Source organism: Octodon degus, unplaced genomic scaffold, assembly GCF_000260255.1.
Source record: "Octodon degus isolate 3935 unplaced genomic scaffold, OctDeg1.0 scaffold00111, whole genome shotgun sequence".
NCBI classification, from domain to species: Eukaryota; Metazoa; Chordata; class Mammalia; order Rodentia; family Octodontidae; genus Octodon; species Octodon degus.
This window is the reverse complement of record NW_004524687.1, coordinates 8202198-8226387: the sequence shown is the minus strand read 5'-3', so window position 1 is coordinate 8226387 and position 24190 is coordinate 8202198. Positions and strand designations below refer to the sequence as shown.

General features: G+C 42.5%; 1 protein-coding gene across 2 annotated transcripts in view; it reads right to left on the bottom strand.

Moving 5' to 3' along the window:
• Window positions 1–8370: 8370 nt before the first annotated feature.
• Window positions 8371–24190, bottom strand: part of Slc28a3 (solute carrier family 28 member 3) — a 75963-nt gene continuing 60143 nt past the window's right edge. For both annotated transcript variants that reach the window (XM_023699187.1, XM_023699188.1), the window contains exons 11-18: window positions 22589–22714; window positions 20357–20487; window positions 17753–17921; window positions 16826–17023; window positions 11682–11763; window positions 11045–11143; window positions 10689–10809; window positions 8371–9624 (exon numbers count right to left, since the gene is read on the bottom strand). In XM_023699187.1, the coding sequence (XP_023554955.1) occupies window positions 9498–9624; window positions 10689–10809; window positions 11045–11143; window positions 11682–11763; window positions 16826–17023; window positions 17753–17921; window positions 20357–20487; window positions 22589–22714 (1053 nt within the window). In that variant the 3' untranslated portion in view covers window positions 8371–9497. The remainder of the gene's footprint in view (window positions 9625–10688; window positions 10810–11044; window positions 11144–11681; window positions 11764–16825; window positions 17024–17752; window positions 17922–20356; window positions 20488–22588; window positions 22715–24190) is intronic.

Sequence of the window (24190 nt, the reverse complement as noted above, 5' to 3'; positions counted from 1 at the left end):
ATTGAATGTGAGCTTAAAGGTTAATGATTTGATAAGGGACTCTTAGCACTCACTGGCAGTGCTGGCCACGTGACACACCAGCCACCAATGGGCACTGCGAAACCATTCTTCATTTCCTCCTCACCATGACAACCAGTGCATGTTGATCCCTGTCAGAGTCCACCTGTGTCATAGCAACAGGGGAAGCTGCAGTTGACTTTGGCTTTCCAATTGCCCTGAAAACAGGGGTTTCTGTCCCAGATCACTTCTCCCCACCCACCCTGCTGCTGTTTTCTGGATGGTTGAATTAGCAATCTGGAGAAACAGAGAGGGGAATGAGCTGGGACATTAGGATACTGCTGGCAGGTGTGTGCAAATTGAGTCCTCAGCCAGACCAGCAGGAAATTTGAAGTATGAGTTTGGGAAGGGGAGTGAATCATATCACAAAGGCAGTTTGGAAATTAGTCTAGGAGGTGAATCTCAAGTTCTTCATTCTACATGAAATTTTCAGGAAAATCAATCATGCTTTATCTTTGGGGATCTAGGGGTCAGATGGACCAGACTGTATTTGGCTGCCATGAGTTAGTTCCTTCTGAAATGTACTGAACTCTTTTGTGGGCCAAACATTCCACATTCACTTAATTCTTAAGGTTAGAACTGTGAGACAGATGTTCTAGTCCTCACTTTAGTGGTCAGGGAATGCTCAGTGAAGTGGGTGGCTCCATGGAACAGAGTGGGTAAATCCTTACAACCCCAGTACACAGACTTTGTTATATGATAAATGTGGATGAAGGATAGGAATTTACCGTTTATAGAAGAAGAAATACAGCTGGCTGCTAAAGGTACAAAAAAAGATGCCCTGCAACTAATTTTCTTTCTTTCTTTCTTTCTTTCTTTCTTTCTTTCTTTCTTTCTTTCTTTCTTTCTTTCTTTCTTTCTTTCTTTCTTTCTTCTTTCTGAGACAGTCTCTCACTATGTAGTTTAGGCTGGTCTTAAACTCATAGGATTCTCCTGCCTCAGTCTCCCAAGTGCTGGGATTACACCAAACCTGGCTTTGCCCTGCCACTTTAAATGAAATGTAAATTAAAATAATACTGAGACACCATTTCCTTTGGGATTTGCAAAGTTTCAAAGGTTTAATGAAATACTGTGAGTAACTGGTGGGAACACTGATGTCTTGGTTATTTTTCTCTCATTGATGGGACAAAAATACCTGATGCCCAAAATTAAGGAGGGAAAGGTTTATTTTGCTTACAGTTTGTGGAAGTTTTAGTTTATACTCAGCTGGCTCTAAGGCAGAGTTACATATGGCAGAGAGCGACAGGTCATGGCCGCAGAAAACAGAAAAAGCAACAAGAGGAAAAGGAGAGACGAGAGAGAGAGAGAGAGAGAGAGAGAGAGAGAGAGAGAGAGAGAGAGAGGAGGCCTCTTTCCATTCCTTATATGAATGTGGGCTACCCCTACTCCCTCCATGGTGGTTGTAGAACTCACAGCCATAATCCCAGCATTGGACCATGACTTGATCAAAAACTCTGGAAGCCTGCCCCAATACTGCATGGGGCTTTTTCTGGGAGGACATCTGGACACACACCATAACAGCTGGTCAGCCAAATCTCCATGGGAGAAAATTTGTCAATCGTTTTTAAAATTATAAATGTCCGATAGGAATCTTAACAATTCCATTTCTATAGATATCTCCTACAACTCCTGCGTGTGTGCTCAACCATGTGAAGAGACATATGAGAGATTTATTTGTTGAAACATTTTTTTGTTGGCAAAAAACATAAAGAGAAGTCTACTAAATACAATTAAGTGCATATAACATACAGCAAATAGTGATGCAAGACCTTATGTAGTGATGTATTACTCGTGGAGAGAAAAGAGCAAGATATGGAACAAGGTGTACAGTGTGTTCTATTTTTGAACCATATTCAAATTGACTCTTCCTCCCTACAAGAGAAAATCCAAGGCTACTCCCCGGAGTAACCTATGGGAATCAGAAACACAGTACTGCATTGTTGGGACTCCGTTGGTCTCTTGGTGTACCCGGGAGAGAAACAGCAGCAGCAATGAGGAAAAGATAGACAGGAGACAAGAGCTGGGTTCAGGTGGTGGCTTGTTGCCTGCTTGGCCGACAACCCCTGCCTGCCATACACAACAGCTGCGGCATTGTTTTATTCCTTTGCAAAGTTACTAACATGTGACACAAGGTTGTCTAGTGACTAATAGCTGACCTTAAGCAGACAGGATACCTTTCTCAGGACTGAGGTAGCTTGACTGCTTTAGGCACTGAGGCCTGGTGCTGCTCTCACACATTTGACCAACTTGCAACTTCAGCAGCTCCCAACATTGTGTTTTGCTTTTGCTGGTGAAATGCTGGCCCTCCTCTGACTGCATAAATAGGCCCAGCCCCTCTGCTGCTCGCCTCTCCCGTGCTGTTAGCTCTGTGTCTAGCTAGAAGGCAGGAACCATGATTTTTGTTTTTTTCTGGACTAGGGCTTTTCCTTTCCTCCTGGACTGAGTCTCAGAATGATCCAGGCATTAGTATTCAAATTGGCTTTTCCCCATGATCAGTAGATTTGTTCTGGTAATATAAAAGTTCCCTGATAAAACAAAGAAATCATATTTATTTTTATTTTTTTGTTTTGTCCTTTTTATTTTTTAAAGAAAATGAGAAATACAAAAAAAAAAAAAAAAAAAAAAAACCAAACAAACATTAGAAATGATACAGAATTTCACTAAGCAAAATGATGGGGATTCAACAATGGCTGTTTATTGTATATTGTTGTCTTCAAATTAATTGTTCAAATTATTGGATATAAGCACCCAAAAGTGGTCAAAAAATTATGAAGAACTGAAAAGGAAAAAAAAGCATTAACTGCTCCTTTCAATAGACCAGCAGAAATCAGCAGTACAATTAACCAAGCTATCGTGTGTATATACATATATATTTTTTGTTCCCTTCCTTCCTTCTTTCTTTTCTCCTTTCCCTCATCCCATTTAACCTTAGTCATATGAAGGCAACCTGGTATATCACTTATCAAGGGCTTTTCCATTGTGGAGGTCAGTGGTTAGTGTCTGAAATCCCACGCAAGCCCAGGCTTTCTGTCATGCTTTAAGTACCTTCTTACTCAGCAGCAGAACCCCGACTTTTGATTTACTGGAGGTAGACTGACTGTACATGTTGCTGCTTCAATAACTGATCATTGACTTTGCTCAGAGGCCTTGCATAAGATAGGAAGCATAGTGCTAAAAGACAAATCTCTGCTTCTCTTGTATTTCTTGTGTTCCTATTGTTCAGTTTTCCATAACTATAACAGAATGCCAGAGGGTGAGTACTTCCAAAGAAAAGCGTCTCATTTGGTTCAAGGTTCTGGAGGTTCAGGGCATGGTTCATCATATTGGCTCTGTGAGGACCTCATGGCTGACAGTGAAAATACGAGTGTGGAGAATCACAGGGTGAGACAGGAAGTCAGAGAGCAAAGGGAGGGCCAGGCTTGGCCTTTTCTAACATTTCTCTTCCACGAACCAGCTCAGGGTTGCACAAGAACTCCTTAGTCTCTTTGGCCCTCCCCCCATGACCTAAAGACCTTCTAATAGGACCCATATTTCATTGCAACATACTGAGAACTATGTCTCCAACACATGGACCCTTGGGGCAAACCAGAGTGTATGTTCTACGAGGAGCGCATCAAGAATTTGAAGAAAGATTTGACTACAGCACTGATTGCACATTTGGTAGTCACGAAATACGGAAACAACCCTAATGGCCAGCCATAGAGGATAAGGCAATTTATGGCTCATTCATGTAATGGAAGGCTCTAAGGTGATTTTGATATGGTGATGTAGAAAGGCAGTTAACACGTGAAGACACTGCCTGCCTGTCCACCACAGGTCATTAGCACTTGTACTGTTTCTTTTTTTTTTCTTTTTTTTTTTTGGTGTTACGGGGATTGAACTCAGGCCCTTGCGCTTGACAGGGAAGCACTTATTCCACTGAGCCATCTCCCCGGCCCCACTTGTATTGTTTCTAATGTGATATGGGTAATGCTATGATTTTCTTCTTAAGATCATGGATATTTTTCTTCAATGAATATGATTAGTTCTGCAATAAAATACTTTGTAAAAGCAATTAGGAAAACACCTTCCTGAGTTCCTCTAACAATGCAATTGCAGTGGAATAGCAGATGGGACTGGGGAGTCCCCACCTCTCTGCCTTGTCCTGCCAGAGCCCTTTGGGCTTTCAGCTGGGAACCTACCTGGTCACCATATACTCCCTCACTGTTGATGTCTGCATGCTCCTGTGCTGTACCCCAGCAGAGGCTCTTGTCGAAATCTACAGCCTGAGTATAGAATATACAACCAAGCGTATTCCTGATTGCTGGTATGAAGAAGAAAAAAAGCATTTAAGAAATTAATTTCATCCTTCTATCATCTGGAGGACCAGAAAAGAGCACCCCCTGCCAAGTTTAAATGGAATTTTGATTGGATTTTTTTCTGAATATTTCAGTGGTGTTTTTGAGGAAAAAAAAGAAATCAACTTTCTTGGTATCCAGCTGCAGCCTCCAGTGAGTGAGCACACGGTGTTCTGTCCATCTCCCTGTTGGCGTGCTCATGGTCTGTTGCTATGGAAACCTTAGTCAAGTCAGACCAGTGACAGAGGCCCTCTCCTGAGTCCCTGAGAACATACTGTTTTCTTCTGTTTGTCTGAGGAGCCCCGGAAACCCTCACTTTGGGGTAACCTGTTTTCTGTGGCCAGACACTGATGAATGAATGGTCAAAGAGAACCCAGAACTTTCCACTGAGATGCCCCTGTCAGAATGGGTTACAGGCCGAGTTTGGGTGAATTCCAGTAAGAAGTAGGTTTTTTTTTTTCACATAGGTATTTTTAAGAATGGGTTAACCTTTCCCATAATGGGATTAAATTAATTATAACTGAATAAGAAAATTTCCACTTGGTGGGTGATTTTGCAATTTATAAGCTGCAGGAGGCAGAATATTTTGCATAGAGCTCACTGCTCATGTGCAACAGGTTTTGCTCCAATACTTCCAGCCTTACCGAGTGATTTTATGTTTCCTTTTTTTTCCTCATTCACATTCCATAGTGCAGCTACGTGCAGCCAAAATTTTATGTTACTTTTACTGGGAACTTAGAGCAGTCAAGAGATCTTCTCAAGATGCAGAGAGTGTAGTTGGGTAGGAGGGAGGGAGGCCGCCTCCTCCACTTGCTCATCTGGAAGAGCTCACTTCTCCTTACTCCTGCTCTTGGTCTTAACCATCCAGTAGAGAAGTATGAAGACGAAATATAGGAAATAAAGCCATGCTGTTAAGTTGAGCTGTGGGGGACTCAGGTCAATAATTTCTGACATTGCCAGTTAAACAGAAGACCCAATGCTATTATGGGCTACTGGACTCTTTTAGAATATTTTGCTGAGTTTACACAGCTATAATATTCAGTAACGGAACTTAGGAAAAATGGGGTACACCGATGAATGTCCATTCTGTATCTGTGTATTCAAAGTGGTTGGGGTAGATATATAGTTGCATTGTCTTAATGACTGGAATGATTTGTTCTCATGGTGTTTGTAAATAGGATCACAAGTCCGCATCTTGTACAGCAATTAACCACTAAGAAGAATATATGCAGTGTATTATTTGTTGAAACTGTACTTCCGATTTGATTTGAAACTGTCTCATTGCTATCTGTTTATCAATAAAACTGTAGAAAACAAACAAACAAACAAACAAAAAAAACAAAGATGAAGGAAAAAAAAAAAAAAAAAAGAAAAAAAAAAAAAAAAAAAAGAAAGACAACAGATACCCCTGTGGTCTTCAAAGACAACAGATGAAAGGTTGCCTCTGCCCTGCGCCACTCTGGCTGGGAGCCCGCTGAGTATGGACTGACACTCCACTAACTTTCCTTCCCTGATTTAGAGGCAGGTATTTGTTTCAGCAACAAGAGAAGAATAACTGAGACACTTATTCAGGCCTAGGTCTACCCAAGGCCTGGAAACAAACCTTTTCTGTGGTATCAGGGTGGAGATGAAACCACTAATACCCAAACATTAGCCAAACGTAGCACGTTTGGTCCTTGTCTTCACAGTACTGTTGCTATTTTACCACACTTGATAGAAAACGTGACCATGTAATTAATCTTCCAAACCAGGACACTTTGAAAGTGAAAAGGGTATCAAACTAATTAACTTGTATGCAGAGATATATAAATGTATGACATCTTTTTTGATTGACAATTGATTTTATTGTTTGACCTTTACAACTATTATGTATAAAAACTGTTTGAAAAATAAAATACTATTTGAAGAAAAAAAAAAGAAAGACAACAGATAAGCAAAGACAGTCCCCTCCTTATCCAGAGACAGAGGCTGGGAGAGAGCTGATCCCCCTCAGGGCATACCTGGCCTTCACAGTCCTCCTCCTGCTGCCTAAGCTTCAGCTTTTCTGAAACAGCTAATGTGTGTGTGTGTGTGTGTGTGTGTGTGTGTGTGTGTGTGTGTTGTTTAGTCTTCAGCTGCTAAGAACAACCTAAATATCTGTCCATCCAAAGTTGAAGGGGCTCAGGAATTGTGTTTCTTTTTTTAAAATTTTTAAAATTCATTTTAATGAGAAATAAAGATACAATAGCAATGAAACAGTTTCAAAACAGGTTAGTATGAAGGTTACAATAATTAATACATTTCATATTGTTGTCTTCCTAGGAGTTATTCAGAGGACAAGATGGAGAAATGATATCTTGTCTAAACAATATTAGTACTAACTTCAGAAAAGTGTAAATAAAGGACTGTTTTCTTGTGAAAAAAAAAAGAGAAAGAAAAACATCAGGAATTGTGTTTCACACAAAGGAGACACACTTCTCATCAGGAAAGACAGAATGCCCTGCTGCAGTCCGCTCCTGTTCAGAGAAGAACATCATGCTGCAGGTGAAGAGTGAGAGATAGGAGCTGGGCACCACACATTCCACCTCTGGGAAGTTTTATCCAACAGTGTGCTCAGACTACCTCTAAGTGAAAGAAACTCAGACTGACTGTGGTGAGACTGACTGGGGACACTAGGACTTTTCTGAGATGGATGGGGAAGGCTGCACTATATTGGATTGGTGTGATAGTTATACAGATTTACACGTGTCAAGACTCCTCCAATTGTCTACTTGAAATCCGTGTTTCCTATGTATGCTATATTTCAGTAAGGAAAAATAAAGTATTTTACAGCCTTTCTCTGCAAAACCTTCTTTTAGATGCCGTACCTGACTGCTGTATTTTAAATGTTTCCAGAAAAATGCAGTTTGAAATTGAATGGCCAGCATGAGGTATTCAGAGGGTAGAAATATAATCTGGTTATTATTTGAAGGTGGGGCCTTAATCCTCATCTAATTAGGACTAGATGAGGTCATGGTGGAGGTGGGAAAGCCTTAGTGATACTGTAGAAAGAAGAAGAGCCCTGAGCAGGTGCCAGGGCTGTCTCATCATGCAGAACCAACCCTCCATTACCTTGGGGCTCCGTAGTGTCCCCACCAGCAACAAGAATGTCACCAGACATAGTCGGTCTTGACCTTCCCAGCTTCCAGAACTACAAGCTGAATAAACCTTTACTTCTTTTTGCTTTAAACAGTTTATTTAACTGAAATGGACTTACATTTGTTTCTGAAGTGACCTCCATTTATTTTGATATATCTTTTCCCCATGATGATTTATAGGATCTTCAAACCAATGCAAATATTTTATAAATATTTGAATATTTGGGTATATATCTGCACAATACATCAGCAAGAAAAACACTGAAGAGTAAAGACTAGACACAATTACTAGGTACAGTGAAAATCTGCTGCAAACATTTCTGAAGTAAGAAGTCATCACATACCTGTTCAACTAAGAAAACCACCCTTACAACACAGGATGATTTTATTTTTACGTTGGACCTAGAACACTTAAGCTGCCAATTAGGTACTGAATGGCAGAGCAACATCCCCAATTTATGCCATGAATTCATAGGGAATAGGTTACAAAAACTCAGGTTCTTTTCTTCTGGTCCTCACAAAATGTGTTTCTCTGGGAGGGGCAGGCTGGAGCTTCAGTTGAACCCACGTACCTTTCTCTTTGGCTTCCTTCTTTTTCTGATCATTTTGCTTGACACATTTCAGGAAGCTATCATGACTTTTTTTGAGTGCTTAATATATTCAATAAGCACATTAATCCTCTTGGCAAGTATCTTGCCCTTAACTTGCTTGTTTCCAACAATGCCCACAGCATGCTGGGTAATGTTGTAGACTCTTCCCGTTTTGCCATGGTAACGTGTGTGAGGTGTTCCTTGTTGCACAGTACCCATTCCCTTGATGTCTACAATATCCCCCTTGTTGTAGATTCACATGCATGTGGCCAAAGAAACAACCCCAAGTTTTCTAAAAGACCTGGAGAACATATACCAGTTCCCCTCCTCTTGCCCTTTGTGTTAGTCATTTTGGCAAATTACTGGAAGCTGGTGGTTCTGGCCAAAAGGCTAAACCTTTACTCTTTATCAATCACACAGTGTATGATGTTCAATTATAACAACAGAAAACAGACTAAGACAATAATTTATTTAATCCTCACAAAATAAGGGGAGAAGTTATGTTTATTTACAGATGGAGAAATAGGCCCAGAGAGGTTGCATGAATCCCAGTGGAATGGAGTTAGCAATTAGCTATCACATGGCATGCAATTTCCTTTTTCCTCTCTAAGACCAGCATGCCCCACACAGGGGCTGCTCCTTTAGCAAGGGTCCTGGAACTAAAGACAACATAGGGATTATGGTCAATGTCAGCCATTGCAAATGTATAATATAATATATACATATATAATATAGTTAATATATAATATGTAAAAGATAAACTTAAAAGTAGCTGACATTGTTGGATTTTTTTGTTTCTGTAGAAAACTTGGCTTAAACTGATGATCACAATTCCCTAAGCTTACGGGACTTAAGTCATGGTTTTGAGAGGGCTCCCATGCTTTTCTGACTAATTCCTGATTTACGCAGGATTTCTGGAGGGTAGCCACAGCGTAAGTGATTGCTCGTTATATTTTCTTTGTGTAAGACTCAAGTTCAAGGTATTTCAGGTAAGCTAGAGTGACCTTACCAGAAGACGTATTGAAAACAAGTCATTCTGGACTCCCACAGACTCATTTAGATACTAAGGTATACGACCGAATTATAGCCTGCTTGTTGGAAGCTGACATGTTTATCTGTGTTCTCATGGAATGTCTTTAAACTCTAAGGTCACAAAGCACTGTCAGGACTAGAGATGAAGCCTCAGTTTGGGACCTATGAGTAGTTCTTGGTAGGAAAAGGATGAGCTGGAGGAAAGAGTTATAGCTCTGAAGAGTTCACTCTTGCTTTTTCCTTTCCTTACAAGTCCAATTGATTCCATGATGGAGGTTATCAATCTGCTGGCAATAGCTTTTCTTTTCCCCAAAGCACAAAATTCAGTATCTGCAGACTGCATTCCACTGGAAAAGTGGCTACACTCAGAATGCATTCAGGATCCAGCTGCAGTTGAATGCAGGTAGAGTCAACAGTTGACAGCAGCCCTTCAAGGAGTACAGGCTGGAGTTTCCTCCTGGGATGACCTGGCCAGGCCCCTTGATTACAGTGCTGGAGGAAAAGTAGAGTGAAGCAGTTAGTTGAGACATGGACAGTAGGTGCAGTAGGTGGGGAGACAATAACACACAGGAATGGCACAGGACAGGGAGCAACAGCACAATTGAGATAAAAATTTCAGGCTCGTCCAGGGAGCCCATCCTATCCTACATTACCAATCTCCTCATAGCTAGCACACCTCTAATGTAGGGTAGGATGTGCTGTTTGCTCCCTGGGCTTCCTTCTTCATGTTTGGGTTAGGATGGGTGAAAAACAGAGGCTACATTGAATTAGTGTTGGCCCTCAAATTCTGGGTAGCTCCTAGGATCCCCATTTCTTCTAGAGCAAAGACAGAAGGATAGAATCAATCTCTATAAAGTATTTGTTCTTTAAGGACAGCAGCTGTGAGGGATGATATTGATTTTTGTGTACAGAAATTGCAGAGCATGGGGATGGCTGGCCTGGGTCACTGGTGGCCTTTCTTCCACCACAGCCCCTCACTATCAAGGTTATCAAGAAAACCTCAATTGCTTTGAAAGGGAGGATATGGAAGTAGGAAGGGGACATAGTAAGAAAGGAAGGCAGTACAGGTCATGCTTTAGGAAGGAGCTATGGATGCTGGCAAAATGGAAAGAGGTGTGCTAGCTATGAGGAGATTGGTAATGTAGGGTAGGATGGGCTCCCTGGACGAGCCTGAAATTTTTATCTCAATTGTGCTGTTGCTAATTTTGCTTGAGTGGATATAGCCTTCCTAAGCCAACATGATACCAAATGCAAAATAAAACAGACAAAAGTGGATAGTGTCAAGCTTTTGCAGAGGTTTCAAGGTATAAGTGTGCTAATTCATACCAAGTGCTTAATTCACAGTTGGGTGTGTACTAAATACTTGAGCAGTGCTATTGAGTATTTTAGTCTCTGGTTTTATCCAAGAGAACTCAAAGCAAACAAGTGCTATGATTTCTGTGCAAGTTCTTACATTAAAATAAAGTGAGGATTATAAAGTTATAAAAGTAATCCTTTAGATTGTATTTGGTTAATTAATAAGTGAGTAAAAGAAGTTATAATCAGGAATACAATACCTGTGCAGTAGGCTTTGACAACAAGTTACCACTCCAGTTGTATTGCTAGGTAAAGTGGAATTGAAGGCATTCTCTAAGATGTGGTGGCAGTTGATATCCACAGGGGTACTGGAGAGTAAGCCTAGAATGGGACAGAACACCTTTCACTGTTCTTTCACCATTAGTAAAGCTATGAAATTCTCCTTCTGTTCTTAGCTTCTCCCCACCTCTCACACATTTAGCTTTGCACATGTGCAAGACCATTGCCAACTCTGAGCTTTTCTACAGCAGCATAAACTACAGTATGTACTAGAGACCTTGCCTCCCCCAAGCTACTGTCTGGTAGGTACAGGGACACCAAGGACAGGATGCCACACCTGCGATGCAGGCTGTCATGAAGCAGGCCGCCGTCCCTGCGATTAGAGCTCGGATGGCACCAGATGCGATGTCGCGCTTTCTGGAAGGAGCCATGGATGCTGCAGAACATGAAAGGAGATATTTGAGATTAATGTTGAGGTTACTGATTCGAAACCCAAGCCCCTGAAACTTGTTTTGGGTCTGGAGACCTAGGGTCATTGGAAAGAAGTGCTGTGTTCCATCCAGAGGGCTTCCAAGCATGGCAAGCATGGCAAAGCAAACAGACTGAAGGCGGGGTCAACCAGAGAGCTGAGGGGCAGCCCAGCTGTCGCCATCTGCCTGTATGCAAGGCAGACAGCACAGATAACCACAGCCGTTCCTACTGTCTCGTGATTCCTTCTTGCTGGCCCCTATAACCAACTGGCATCGAGCCTGGGTGTGCAGATGCACTCATTCACTGGAGCAAATCTTTTCTGAGGTTGGCCTGGGAGTTCACAGGAAAACTATAGTGCAGAGCTTGGGTAAGAAAATACGGTTGAAGGTTTACTGATGTTGCAGGCCCATTTTCCCTCTAACATGAGTAATGTTACACAGCAAGATGGAGATTCAAAGTATGGTTATGTCACATTTGTTGGCAAAGAATATCCTTTCACTTACTGAGTCCACCGATCGCTATTCCTAGGGACCCAAAATTGGCGAAACCACAGAGGGCGTAAGTGGCGATTGTCTCAGAACGAATCTGTAAGCAAGCATAAACACTGATGTGATGTAAAATGCCATGTCCTGAAAACCTGGGCTCTCAGCCGGGCTTCACATTGTGACTACAGAATCAATACCCACACACGCTGTCTGATATCACTGTGCATTGTTTTCTGGACTCCTTTTACCTCCTGCCCTGAAATTTTGATGGAGGGTGACAAGGGGCTGGGTGGATTTATTCCTGCAGGCTACATGGAATTCTCTGATCTTTACAATGTCTTTCTCTATGACAGGACAAAGGCAACCATTATGAATATGTAAAGTGAGCAAAAGATAAAAGCAGCTGAGGTCATTTGATTGTTTATTACAGAGTACATGGAAAAGGAAGGGTTGGCCTCTAGAAATGCTTCTTTCTGCTTGTTAACAACTAACATTCTAACATTCCACATGACCTGGTAACCTGCTATAAAGTGGTAGGCACTAGTAGTAGTTGTTAGCGATACAAAATTGATACTGGAAAGTGCCGGCCAAACAGCTCAGTGGATTAAGGTGCCTGCAAGCAGGTGCAGGGGCTAGGGGTTCGATCCCCAGGCCTGTTGTGCTGGCTCCACCCCTGGGGTGTGCTGAGATGGCAATTGAGACTGGGTGTGGTTGTACGCACCTGTAATCCCAACTCTTGGGAGGCTATAAACAGGTGGATCACTATGAGTCTGATCTAGTAGCGAGACCCTAAACACCCTGTAGACCCTTCTCTAAAATTTAAAAAAAATAAGTAAATAAGATAAACAAAATTGACGCTGGAAAATATCTGCATTACAGTTGCTTGATGAAGAACTTATTCAGAATGTATAAAGAGCTCCTATAACTCACTAAGAAGACAAATACTCAAGGAAAAATGGATCAACGAGCTTGGATAATTCACAAAGGGCATGTAAATGGTTAACAAACACATGAAAAGATAGTCACTATCGAGTCATCAGGGAAATGTAAATTAAAAACAGTGAGACATTACTAAGTTTATAAAAAGACTGACAACATTAGTGATGGGAACTGATATGTTGCTGATAGAATGTAAAGCAGCATAGCCTACTTGTGAAATAATATGGCTGATCCATATAAAGTTAACACATACTACTTGTGTGACTCAATAATTTTTCTATGAGAAATAAAAACAGATGCCCATGAAGAGACTACACATGAATATTCTGGCAGCTTTACTCATAATAGTGCTACACTTAAAATAACTTCTGTAGGAAAATGATAAACAATTTGTGGATACCCATAAACTGGAATACTGCTCTGTAAGAAAAAGGAAAATAATTCCTATAGCAACATGAATGCTAATGGGTCCATTGATTGAAACAGGCAAAAGTAATCTAGAGAGACAGAAAGATCATTGACTACCTGGTCCTTGGTCTTTGGGGTGAAAGAATTGTTGACTATAAAGGGTCCTGAGGGAAAAATTTAGAATCCTCTTAGTAAGAAAAAGAATCCTGTTAGGAGCAATTTTACGCTTGGCCTTGGTGTGTGCTGACCTCATTCCCCAGCTCTGATCACCTCCTGGGAGTGGCAGGATGCTCACCAGAAGTGAGGGGATAGAAGTTCTTCCAGAAGGTAGTGGGGAGATGGAAGGTGGATTTGTAGACCTGTGCACAAGGCCCATGGGTTCTATTCTAATAGGCAAGCAATGCTGCCTGGGCAAGACCACCCTTTCTCAGGTAGAGAGACTGATTCCAGGAGGCTCTGAAGAGTCAGGGCTGTTGGTCATCAGAGGCATACCTAAGCTGGTAAAGGTGACCCCATGACAAGGCAATAAATTTTTTTTTCTTATCTCCTGAAAGATCTATTATTTGGTTCAAAGAACAAGCTAAACTCTACATTTATAAGTACTGTTGTAATTTTTTTTTTCTTGTGCTTACTGGATTTTTGAAACCTCCCCCTCAAGCCTCCATGGTGGCAGTAAGTTTGTTGATTTTAAGGCCTCTCTTCTTCTGAGAAGTCCTTTTTTTTTTTTTTTTTTTTTTTTTTTTTTTTTTTTTTTTTTTTTTTTTTTTTTAGTATTTTCATAAGAGCTGCATATAGCAGGCAGGAAGAAACTGAGCATTGATGGAGTCTGCTCTTCCTGGAAAAGCCCATCATGTCCCTTCTCTTTCTTGTGCTTCCCATTATTTCAATTGGCTTCAAAACCAGGCACATTTATTAGAGACTATGGGGGCACGGAGATGGTGTGTAGGGCTTGTGGTTCTTCTTTCCCTTTCTGGGGATCTGGTGCAGCATGCACATGTGGCCATGTATGGTTTTAACAGAAGAGGAGAAGGAGGTTGGCAGGCTAAGGCCCCCAAATATGAAAGATTATCTGATGGAAAGATGTCATGTACTAGGGAGTACTAATGATGTGCCCAGCAGCTTGCCCTGTGTGCAAGCAAAGATGCTACACATACAAGAATGGCCATTGCGGCACGACTTATAATAGCAAAAATTGGCCTATAGTGCTCCTCAGTAGGGGGCAGCACCATAGGGAGAATCGTGGTGTGCAGTGCAGTAGACTGCTATGCCACAGGCACTGATAAGGAAGGGTGTCTGGTACACACTATGGAGTGCAGAAAGCAAGGATAAATATCTGGAGCAGAGGTACCAGGTAGCAGAGAAATAGGATGGATGGCTTAACTTTTCCTCTATACCTTTTGTATTTTTTTATTTCTTTGACACAGTCTTGCGATGTAGTCCAGGCTGGTCTTGAACTCACTATGCAGCCCAGGCTAGCCTTAAACTTGTGATGATCCTCGTGCCTTAGCCTCCCTAAGTCTTGGATTACAGGTGTGTGCCACCATGTCCGACTTCATTTTGTACATTTTGACTTATATTACTGCATATATTACCTGTGTTACAGGGTATGTAAGAGTGCAAGGTATTATGTTTAAGAAAAAAACAACCCACAGTAATAAAGGATTCTTTCTCTGTATGTGGGTGCTAATGTACATTCTGATCTCTTAGCTTAGATGAACTTAAGCAACAGATATCATTGAAGAATGTCACTGGGATTTGTCTGCTGGACCTACATGGTGAGCTTCAATCACAGCAGATGAGTCCCAGGATAACGTTGGGACATATCCCACCACTTGTTAGTCGGTAGCAGAGATCCCTGTGGCTCTTCCCCGTCTTGTTGGAGATCGGGAATCTGGAGTACCACAGTGCCGTTCCTCTCATGGCTCAGCACTGAGCTCATGTCCCCACATTTCCTGCCATTGCCTGGGCTCATTCCAAAACATAAACCAGCTCCACATTCTGTCTCTGCTTTCTTAACAACCTTTCCATAAAACTGCTCAGCTTTGCCAGGGAACTGCAGCTCTTCTGGCATATTACCACAACTATTTTCTCTGCTGGCAACTGGCAGTGGGGAACAGAAAATATTTCACTTAACTTAGTCTATTGTTTTCTTTTGGCAGGGACAAACTGGCTTAGGTGGCATCCAAACAATGGGGCTACTTGGCTGAGTGTTACTGTGAGGTTACTTGAGAGAGGAGCCTGTGAAAGGCAGGAGTCCCAGGATCCCTGTGCCTAGCAGGCGTGGGGGTGAGACTTCTCCCCACCTCACAGCAGCAATTCATCCTCTCCTGAAATTGCCTGTAAGGCACAAATAGATAGAAGAAATCTGCATATCTGGTCTTTGGGAGCTGAGAGGAGGTGGAGATGTTTGGGATGAGCAGGCTCAGCGAGTGGATGGGATGCTTTTTCTCTGCTTCCCTTTTAAAGCTTAATATATGTCTGGGACACTAACTTCAAACAGGACATTCCAGTGAGTGGTGGTGGTGGTGGTGGTGGTGGTGGTGGTAGTGAATGTTCATAATTGCATTAGAGCTGTCCTATATGACAGCTGCATTGTTCAGGGGGAAAGAAGTTGGAAATTTGGCTGCACAAATGACCTCAGCTGAGTTCTTCGTCCCTTCACTCGACAGAAGGACATGAGCATCTCCACGCAGACTATGGGTCTGGAGCTCTGGCATGATCACATGTGCTTGCTATGGTGCTTGATTCGATGTGTTCGGGTCACAGACTGGAGTCTTCCCACTTCCTGCATCCTCTGGGTGGTAGTGGTAGTGTCTGTGGTGGTGAGGGTGGAGGGTAGACAATGGAGGCTCTGGGGTCCACCTGGGGCATTGGTGAGTCTACTTCTGAGTGAGTCTGGGTGGGTCACAGAGGTGGGGCTATGGAGTCAACGTCTGGGCCCTTACCCTTCCCTCTCTGGCAATGCTCTGCTTCCCAGCTGCCCTGAAGGAAGCATCCTTTCTCTGCTATGCCCTTGGGGCATAATGCTCCTGCCTTGGAGCCAGCCAATTATAGAATGAATCCCCTGAACTGTGAGCCACATTAAGCTTCCCTTCCTTAAAGTTCTGGGTGTCAGGTGTTTATTCAGCAATGGGAAAGCTGCCTAATAGTGCCTTACTGTCTCTTGAAAATGCCAGGCACTTTATTACATTTATGCAGCTTCTTAGCACTCATAACAATCCCTTCAGCTGCAAGGAAAAGACCTTCATGGTCATCAGACTACCATCTACATGAAGACAGGGCCTACTGCACTGTGGAGCCTGAATGTCCCCACTGGCTTGTGCGTCAAGGCTTGACCACAACCCTTAGTGCTCCTGGGCAGTGGTGAACCTTTTAGGGTAAGTCCTGTGCGAGGGTGTCAGTGTCCTGGGGGTGTGCTCTCACAGAGGACGCTGGGACCTGCATCTTTTTTCTTCTCTCTTTGCTTTTCTGCTTCCATCGGGTGAATGGGCCTCCTCTACTACATGCTGCTGCTGTGATGTACAGCCTGACCACAGGCCCCAAGACATGGGGCAACAGATTGTGGATTGAAACCTTTGAAACCAGGAGCCAAAATAACCCTTCCTTATTTTTAAGTTGATTATCTCAGGTATTTTGTCACAATCGTACAAAGCTGACTAACATATGGCCTCATGACATGTTTAGTGCTGTGGCCATAGTATCTACCACATTGAACATTGATTCAAATGCACATTGCTTTTAAGAAATAGTTGTTTATTTACTGATTCCACAAATATAATGAAGAAGTGTACTGAAAAACCAGAATATTTACTCACTGACATATACTGCTGCACTCCATTCACAAATTTGGGTCCAGCCTCTTTCCTCAAATGGATCATTTTGGAGAGGTGCTCATAAGCCACAAATTCATTGAAGAATGTCTTATAACCTATGAGCTTGGCAACCATAAAACTATCTTGCCAGTCCACTCCCATCATGAAGGAAAAGGGCATGAAGATATAGGAGCATATTAGCTGGAAAAAAAAAAAAGAAGAAGAAGAAAACACTTAGAGCAGCGATTTGCTTCTAGGTTTTCTGTGTCATCCTTAATAGCCAAACTGTTCCTTTCACCTCTCACTTTAGGCAGAAGAAATCATCTATGTTCAGTCCCCTTCTGTTATCTATCAGGAGTTGGTGGGGTCTCAATACGGTTCATCCTCACCAAACTCACTCCATGTCTTGGTTCCCAAGGAAAAGATGCTGAGAGGGTCAAGGTGTTTCTCAGGAGGTTGGGCTGATCTCTCTGGAATAGTTAGTCTGAGATGCTAGGTGGGTCTGAGCGGCCACCCCTCATGCCCCAGCCCTCTGTCAGTGTGCACTAGCTGGCCCACTCCACTTCTTTATATGTGTGTGTCAGCAAGGCCCAGAGGGTGCAGGCAGATGCCACTGAAGTCAGACTCCTCGCCTCCAGAACCGTGAGCCAGATCAATGTCTTTTCAATCTTTTTGGTGTCCAGTCAGGTATTCCATTCTAGCAATGACAAACAGACTAAGACAGGAGCCCAAGGCAAAGAACTGGGTCATCTGGATTTCTGAGGAAGGAATCTGGAGAGGGTGGCTGTTTGGGGGAAGAAGACTGAGAGGAGACAGAGAAAGGAGAGGGTTCTGGGTGAAGACTGGAGCTCCTACAATATGCACAGTTGGGAGTTATTTGACCAGCCAGGCAGAAACGAAACACAGGGAGCACATGAGAGTGACTTATACCTCAAAACTCAGCTGTGGGTAGTCAAACATGTTTCCAAGCCAGGACAGCGCTGAATTCACAAAGGACAATAGGGCCAGGAAGGCAATGAGATTCGCAGCGATGTTTGCCACCAGAGGGATTGACGATGAGGCTCCCTGTGTTGCAGCTTCTAGGAGATTCCTCGAATCACTTCATCGAATGACAGCAATTCCAGAGTTACCACGGAGTTGTTGGGGAGTGGACAGCACAGGTACAGCAGTGGCATAAGCAGAGCTCGTGTGGGTGAAGGGCAAACCTCAGGCCCAGGCTTTGGTAAAACTGCTCAATTGAATCCTGGGAAATGTGTGGAGCTTAGAATTGCTAAATAATGATGGTGGGTAAAGAATATCTACCTTTTTTTTTTTTTTTTTTTTTTTTTTCTGGTGGTAATGGAGATTGAAGCAGGGGCTTCACACATGCCACTCACTCACTTAACTACTGAGCTATTTTCCAGCCCTAATACCTTTGAAATTTGATGTACATGGTAAATATTACAAGGATACAAATTATGTGTTATAAGGAGCTTTCAGGAAACATTGTAAATATCCATGGTATAAGCTCATCGGTTCAGGGAAGACCTTATTGCTGTCACTTCCTTTAAGCAATGAAATGTCACATAATCTGTGAGTCTCCCTGTGTTGTCCCCTGAGTTCCTTCCTACTCTCTAGTCTCTGAAGTATCTGCTTCCTGAAAACCCACTTATAATTCCCTTTGCAATTTTCCTACATGCCTGTATCCCCACACAATACATGACGTCATGCTGCGTGATGGGTAATTGTATTGGAATCATTCCACAGGCTGGATGTCCTTTGTCTGAAAGCCTTAGGGTCAGAAAGGCTTCAGATTTTGGAATTATTTACATAATGAGATATCTCAAGGTAAGGCACAGGCCTAAACACAAAATTAATTTCAATTTCATATGTACCTTATACACATGGCCTTAACGTCACTTTGTACAACATTGCAAATAGATTCAGGCGTGAAGCATACTCTTGTAGTGTGGAATTTTCTACTTGCAGTGTCATGTCAGTGCTCAAAATGTTTTGGATTTTGGAGCATGTTGGATTTTAGATTTTTGATTAGTGGTGATCAGCTTGCATTTGTATTTTTTTGTGATTTGCTTCTTCATACATTGCTATGACTGTTTTCATATAAATAAGAGATGAACCTCAGATGTTGGTTGATGAATTGTTATTTAAGAAAATGCTTTGAACATCTTAAATTCCTTAGTATTTTCCACCCTTCTTTCAACTAGCTTTCTTTTTTTAAAATTTTTTCTGTGATATATAATAATGGCATTCATCTTGGGGGATTGGTGCACGTATATATTGGGTCTCAATCATTTTTACCTCCTCTTCCTCTCCCTGCTTTCCTGTCTCCCTCCATTCTCAGATCTTTTTTTCTTTAGTTTTTCTGTTTCTGATGTTTTTTGGAGACAGTGTCTCACTATGTATCTCAGGCTGATCTTGAACTTTGTACATAGTCCAGGCTGGCCTCATGGGGGTCTTCCTGTCTCAGCTCCTGAATGCTGGGATTATAGGTGTGTCCCATTATATCTGGTGCCATTTCTTATCATATGCAAGACTTTCAGAAGTTGGTCACCCTACAGATTTTCAACAGTCTTAAACTTTTCAGAGTCTTGAGCTTAAAGGCTCAATAAACGTTAAGCTGTATTTACAGTGGAATATCTTTATAATTAACAGCGAAGAAAATATATTAACATCTAGGTATTTAAGAAGGTTTCCTAACATTATAGACAGCTAAGCTAGGTAACTATTATAGGTGGTCAGAGAGGGCTGAGCCCTTGAAGGAGCCAGTGCAGAAGACCTACCTCATGTCATAGATTTGTTCTATGAAAACCCCTAGATAGGTCAGGGTCCTTGATAACCCACTCAAGACCCCTTATCTCTCTCTCTCAGATGGAAACTGTTTCCCTGATAAGTGTATTCTGCTCTCAACCTCTGTTGTTCCTAAAATTCATTCTTTCATTTTAGAGACCACAAACTCATATCAGATATCTAGTAGGTTGGGAGTTTCTGTCTCCTGTATCACTAGGGTGGTTTTATTGCTATTTATTTATTTATTACCAGGAATTGAACTCAAGGCCTTTCATTGTCAGGCAGGTGCTTTGCTGCTGAGCTACAACCTTGGAGCTATCACTATTGTGTTGAAAGAAAACATTTTGGCAACATCTAAATAATCCTTGGGAAATTAAATTTAATTTTCCAATATACCATACTTTCTTTTTTAATTTTATGTATATGGTACAGGGTCTCATTATGCAGTTCAGATTTGTAGCAATCCTGTTTTCAGCCTCCCTAGTTCTGGGATTGCAGGCCTGCGCTACTACGCCGGGTCTTGGTGGCCAGCTCAGTGTGCTCGGGGTTGGGGCCAGAGCAGCATGTGGTGCCAGGATCGAATCCTGGTCCCTGCACTTGCCTAAGCAGGCACTTAGTCAGCTGAGCTATCTTGCCAGCCCTACCATGCTTTCTTGTTATCAAATTTTTGCTGTACTTTGAAGTCAGATTCCACTGAGTCCCAACCCCATTCTGTGTGGTCATAATTAAGCCATGCGTGCTACTTACCCATTTTCCATCTTCATGGCACTCTTAAGGGTTATTTTAGGTTTTTCTGTCTCAGGCCAGAAGAGTTTAGCAACAGCCAGTGATGCAGGTGCTGACATGACTGAAGCTGTTAACAGGTGGGTGGGAGATACCTGCAGTTGCAGAAGACAGCAAGCAACAAGGTTAGCCTTACTTTGTGCTCAGAGGAATACTGCAGAAGTTCACCTGGGGAGAGATGGGAAGTTTTTATTAAGTAAGTTTATTGGTACATTGTAGGTGTACATAATGATCACATGCATTATGGGAATTTGCACCTGTACATGATATAGCTTGATTCTATTTTTTTCAGTTCTCCTACTGTCCCTTCAACCCTTCTTCCCCTCCTTGTTTACAAAAGCATTGTTTTCATTTTTCTTTTTTATTTGGGAAAGGTTTGAATCTATGCCAGAGAGCAATCTTCCTCAGTGAGCCAAGTCCTGACATTTCCCTGAGAATCAGAAGGGAGGAATTCGTTTTAATTGGCCACATCTTTGGGGGAAATCCCTAAACCAAAATCTGACCCTCTCAGCAGATAATTGATCCTGCACTGTAATGATTTGCAAAGATTTCTCACCTTCAGTGCTGTAGTTTGAATATTCAAATATTCTCCAAAGCCTGTATTTTACTATATCAACTGAAACTGGCAATGTCTTGGTAGATAGTGTGGAGGAAGAACTTCCCATCCCAGGAGGGAGTGGAATAGCCCCCTCTCCACCTTTCTCATGCTCTCCTGAAATCCTTTGTCCCTTTGCACAATAACCATTTGCCCAGATCCCTGGGATCTGTCACTCTTTCTTTCTGCCTTATTCTAAGCCCACGCTTTCCCCTTCCCACCCCACATACTCACACACTCTCTGGATTCTCTTCCCTGCAGTTTTAGAATTCCAGGACTCTTGCCTGCCTTTCCCACCCAGTAATGGCTAGTGTGTGTTGAAGGCAGCATTCCTACAGTAGGGGCAGAGGGAATTACCATCAGGACCCAGTAGTCTGGCTTATTGCTATGGTACCCTTTGCTGCTTTCTTCTCTCCCTACTAACTGGCCTTTCAGACCTGAGATGAATCCCACCTTATCTTGTAACAAATCTGCATTAACATAATTGCACAATGTTGTCTATATTGTGAAATCTCTGTGGGCGGCTCCCTTAGTGTGCTTCTTGCAAGCTTCGCACATGGGGACACTGTACATCAGCATCCTCCTGCCCCACATTAAGAGATTATCAGCCCTCAGCTTGGTTCTACATTGGAATATGAGGAGTTTTAAAAAATAATGCCGGCCTGAGTCTTAGCAGAATTCCAGTTTAATTACTCATTAGCGTGGCCTGGGACTTAGGGTCTTTGAACACTCCCAGGGATTCTGATATGCAATAAGGGTTGGGGATCATTACACTAGATTGGGGGCCCCCACATTCTTTTCTTTTATTTTTCCTTCTTTTTTTTTTTTTTTGAAACAGGGTCTCACTATGCAGTTCAGGCTGGCCTTGAACTCACTTTGCAGCCCAGGCTGGCCTCAAACTTGCAATGATCCTCTTGCCTCAGCCTCCCAAGTGCTGGGATTACAGGCATGTACCACGATGCCTGGCTCAAATTCTTTTCTGTGAAGGGTCAGAGAGTGAATATTTGTGGATTATGGCCCACAACTACTCAACTCTATAGTATAAAAGCTTCCAAAAATGAATGGATAGGAATGACTTGTTTCATTATTATTATTATTATTATTATTATTTTATTGAGAAACAAATAGAAATGAGACAGTTTCAAAACTGATTAATAGGACAGTTCCAATAATTAATACGTTTACATTGCTATCTTCTTAGTGACTCGTTTCAAATAAAACTATTTACAAAGACAAGGGTTAATCTGGATTTGGCCCTGGGCCATGGTTTGCTGCCCCCTGGTTTATGTCATCTTTACAAATGTCAGTAATAGTTGCTTTTCTTCCACAGATTTAACTTTTCAGCCAAAGTAAGCTCTTCTTACAATTTCATTTTGCTGTAGTTGGCTATAATTCACATTTAAGTGGCAGCAACATAAAAGCAAAGCTCTCAAAGTTCTTGGGGTCATTGCATTCAAATGTCAGTGCAGCTGTGACCAACTTTTATCATAGTGCAAAAAGGGTGCCCACCTGGCCTCCTCCATCAGCAATGGGAAAGAGGAAGGAAAGAAAGAAGGCAGGAAGGAAAGAGAATGAAACTGAATTCTGTACAAAATTCTTACTCCGAAGGAAATGTACGCGCCCAAGACACTTCCAGCAATGGTAGCGAAGCCAGCTGTCATAATGGCATGGAGCTCTGACCGGGTGACATGTGGTAAATATGGCCGGACCAGCAGTGGAGACTCTGTCTGGAACAGAGAAGGCAAATGGATTACGTTACCTTTTAAATTTACTGTATAGGGGCCGGGGAGATGGCTCAGTGGAATAAGCGTTTCCCTTGCAAGCGCAAGGGCCTGAGTTCAATCCCCGGTTCCACCAAAAAAAAAAAAAAAAAAAATTACTGAACATAGCACTGCCCAAAGTTGCATTTCTACGAGTGACTCTCAGAATCTCTGCATCACCTACGTGTGCGTTCTCTGACTTTCTGGATCAGAAAAGGGAAGGGGAGCGATCTGTATTTAAAGTGCCTTCCACAGGAGGCTGGCAGTTGCTCAGGCTCGAGCACGTGAACCCTGCAAGCTGCGGCCATGTAGATTCTGGGTGAGTATGCACACATGGTCATGGACATATCTTGCAAATTATGAGGCTCATTCTTTGGTCCCTCCCCCTGCCTGGGATGGGGCCCTGGGAAGACTTGCAGCACTTTTTAAAGGTTGCCAGGTGACTGCCCAGTGCCCTGGCCTGGTAGAGTGGAGGCCTCCAAGCTCTTGTAAAGTTCTGTCTCCCAGCTTCATCTTCACAGACTCTAACCTGTTTCCTGAGACCTCACAGAAAGAGAGGTACAAGCATGTGACAAAAACACCAGCAATGATAATGACGGGTACCCACAGGCCCTTCATAATTGAGAATCAGAGACCTCCCTCGACGGATAAAAAGGACCTGCATGGTAGAGCTGTAGAGGCTGATATCTCATTAAGGAGGACAGGCAGCCTGTGGCGTCGGCCTCTCCATCAATAATAACTGTCCTTGCAGCATACTAAATGTCAGACTGAGCACCACAGAAGCATGTGTGCAATTTTATAATGTTTTCCTCATTATTTCTAATTGTTCTATGAGGCTTGACTGTGTTGAGCTTTAGTTTACAGATGAAATAGGAACCCAGTATGTGAACACTCTTTCCCTGCAGGTAGTAGCAATCAACTTGAGATGGTGCCATAATTAGTACTCAGAGATTCTGTGACCATAATTATTATAATTTCAGCTCCTAGAGAAGGAGTGTTTCCCTTCAAGCACCCCAGTAAGGGCAGCTTCAGGCTGGAGAGCTGGGCTTACCAAGAGGGAGCAGCCTGCCTGCAGAAGTTATAACCCTGGGCTTTAACGCCAGCATTTTTCTTCATGACTTGGTTTTTGCTTCAAGCCCTGTTTTCTTGGGCACTGGCACTGGTGAATATGTGCACGTGGCTTCGGGGATGTGCAGTTTCAGTGTCCCTAAAACTATGTGTCCTGAGTGACATGTGACTTGTTACTGCTCACATGGACTTTAGGAAAAAGTGCATCTATCCACATGATGGGTCATGGACATAAAAACTGTAGCCTAAAAGTTCATTTTGAAGAAGGAGGAGGAGGAGGAGGAGGAGGAGAAGTAAGAAGAGGAGGAGAAGGAGAAGAAAAGGAGAAGGAGAAAGGAAGGAGGAGGAGAAGGAGGAGGAGGAGGAGAAGGAGGA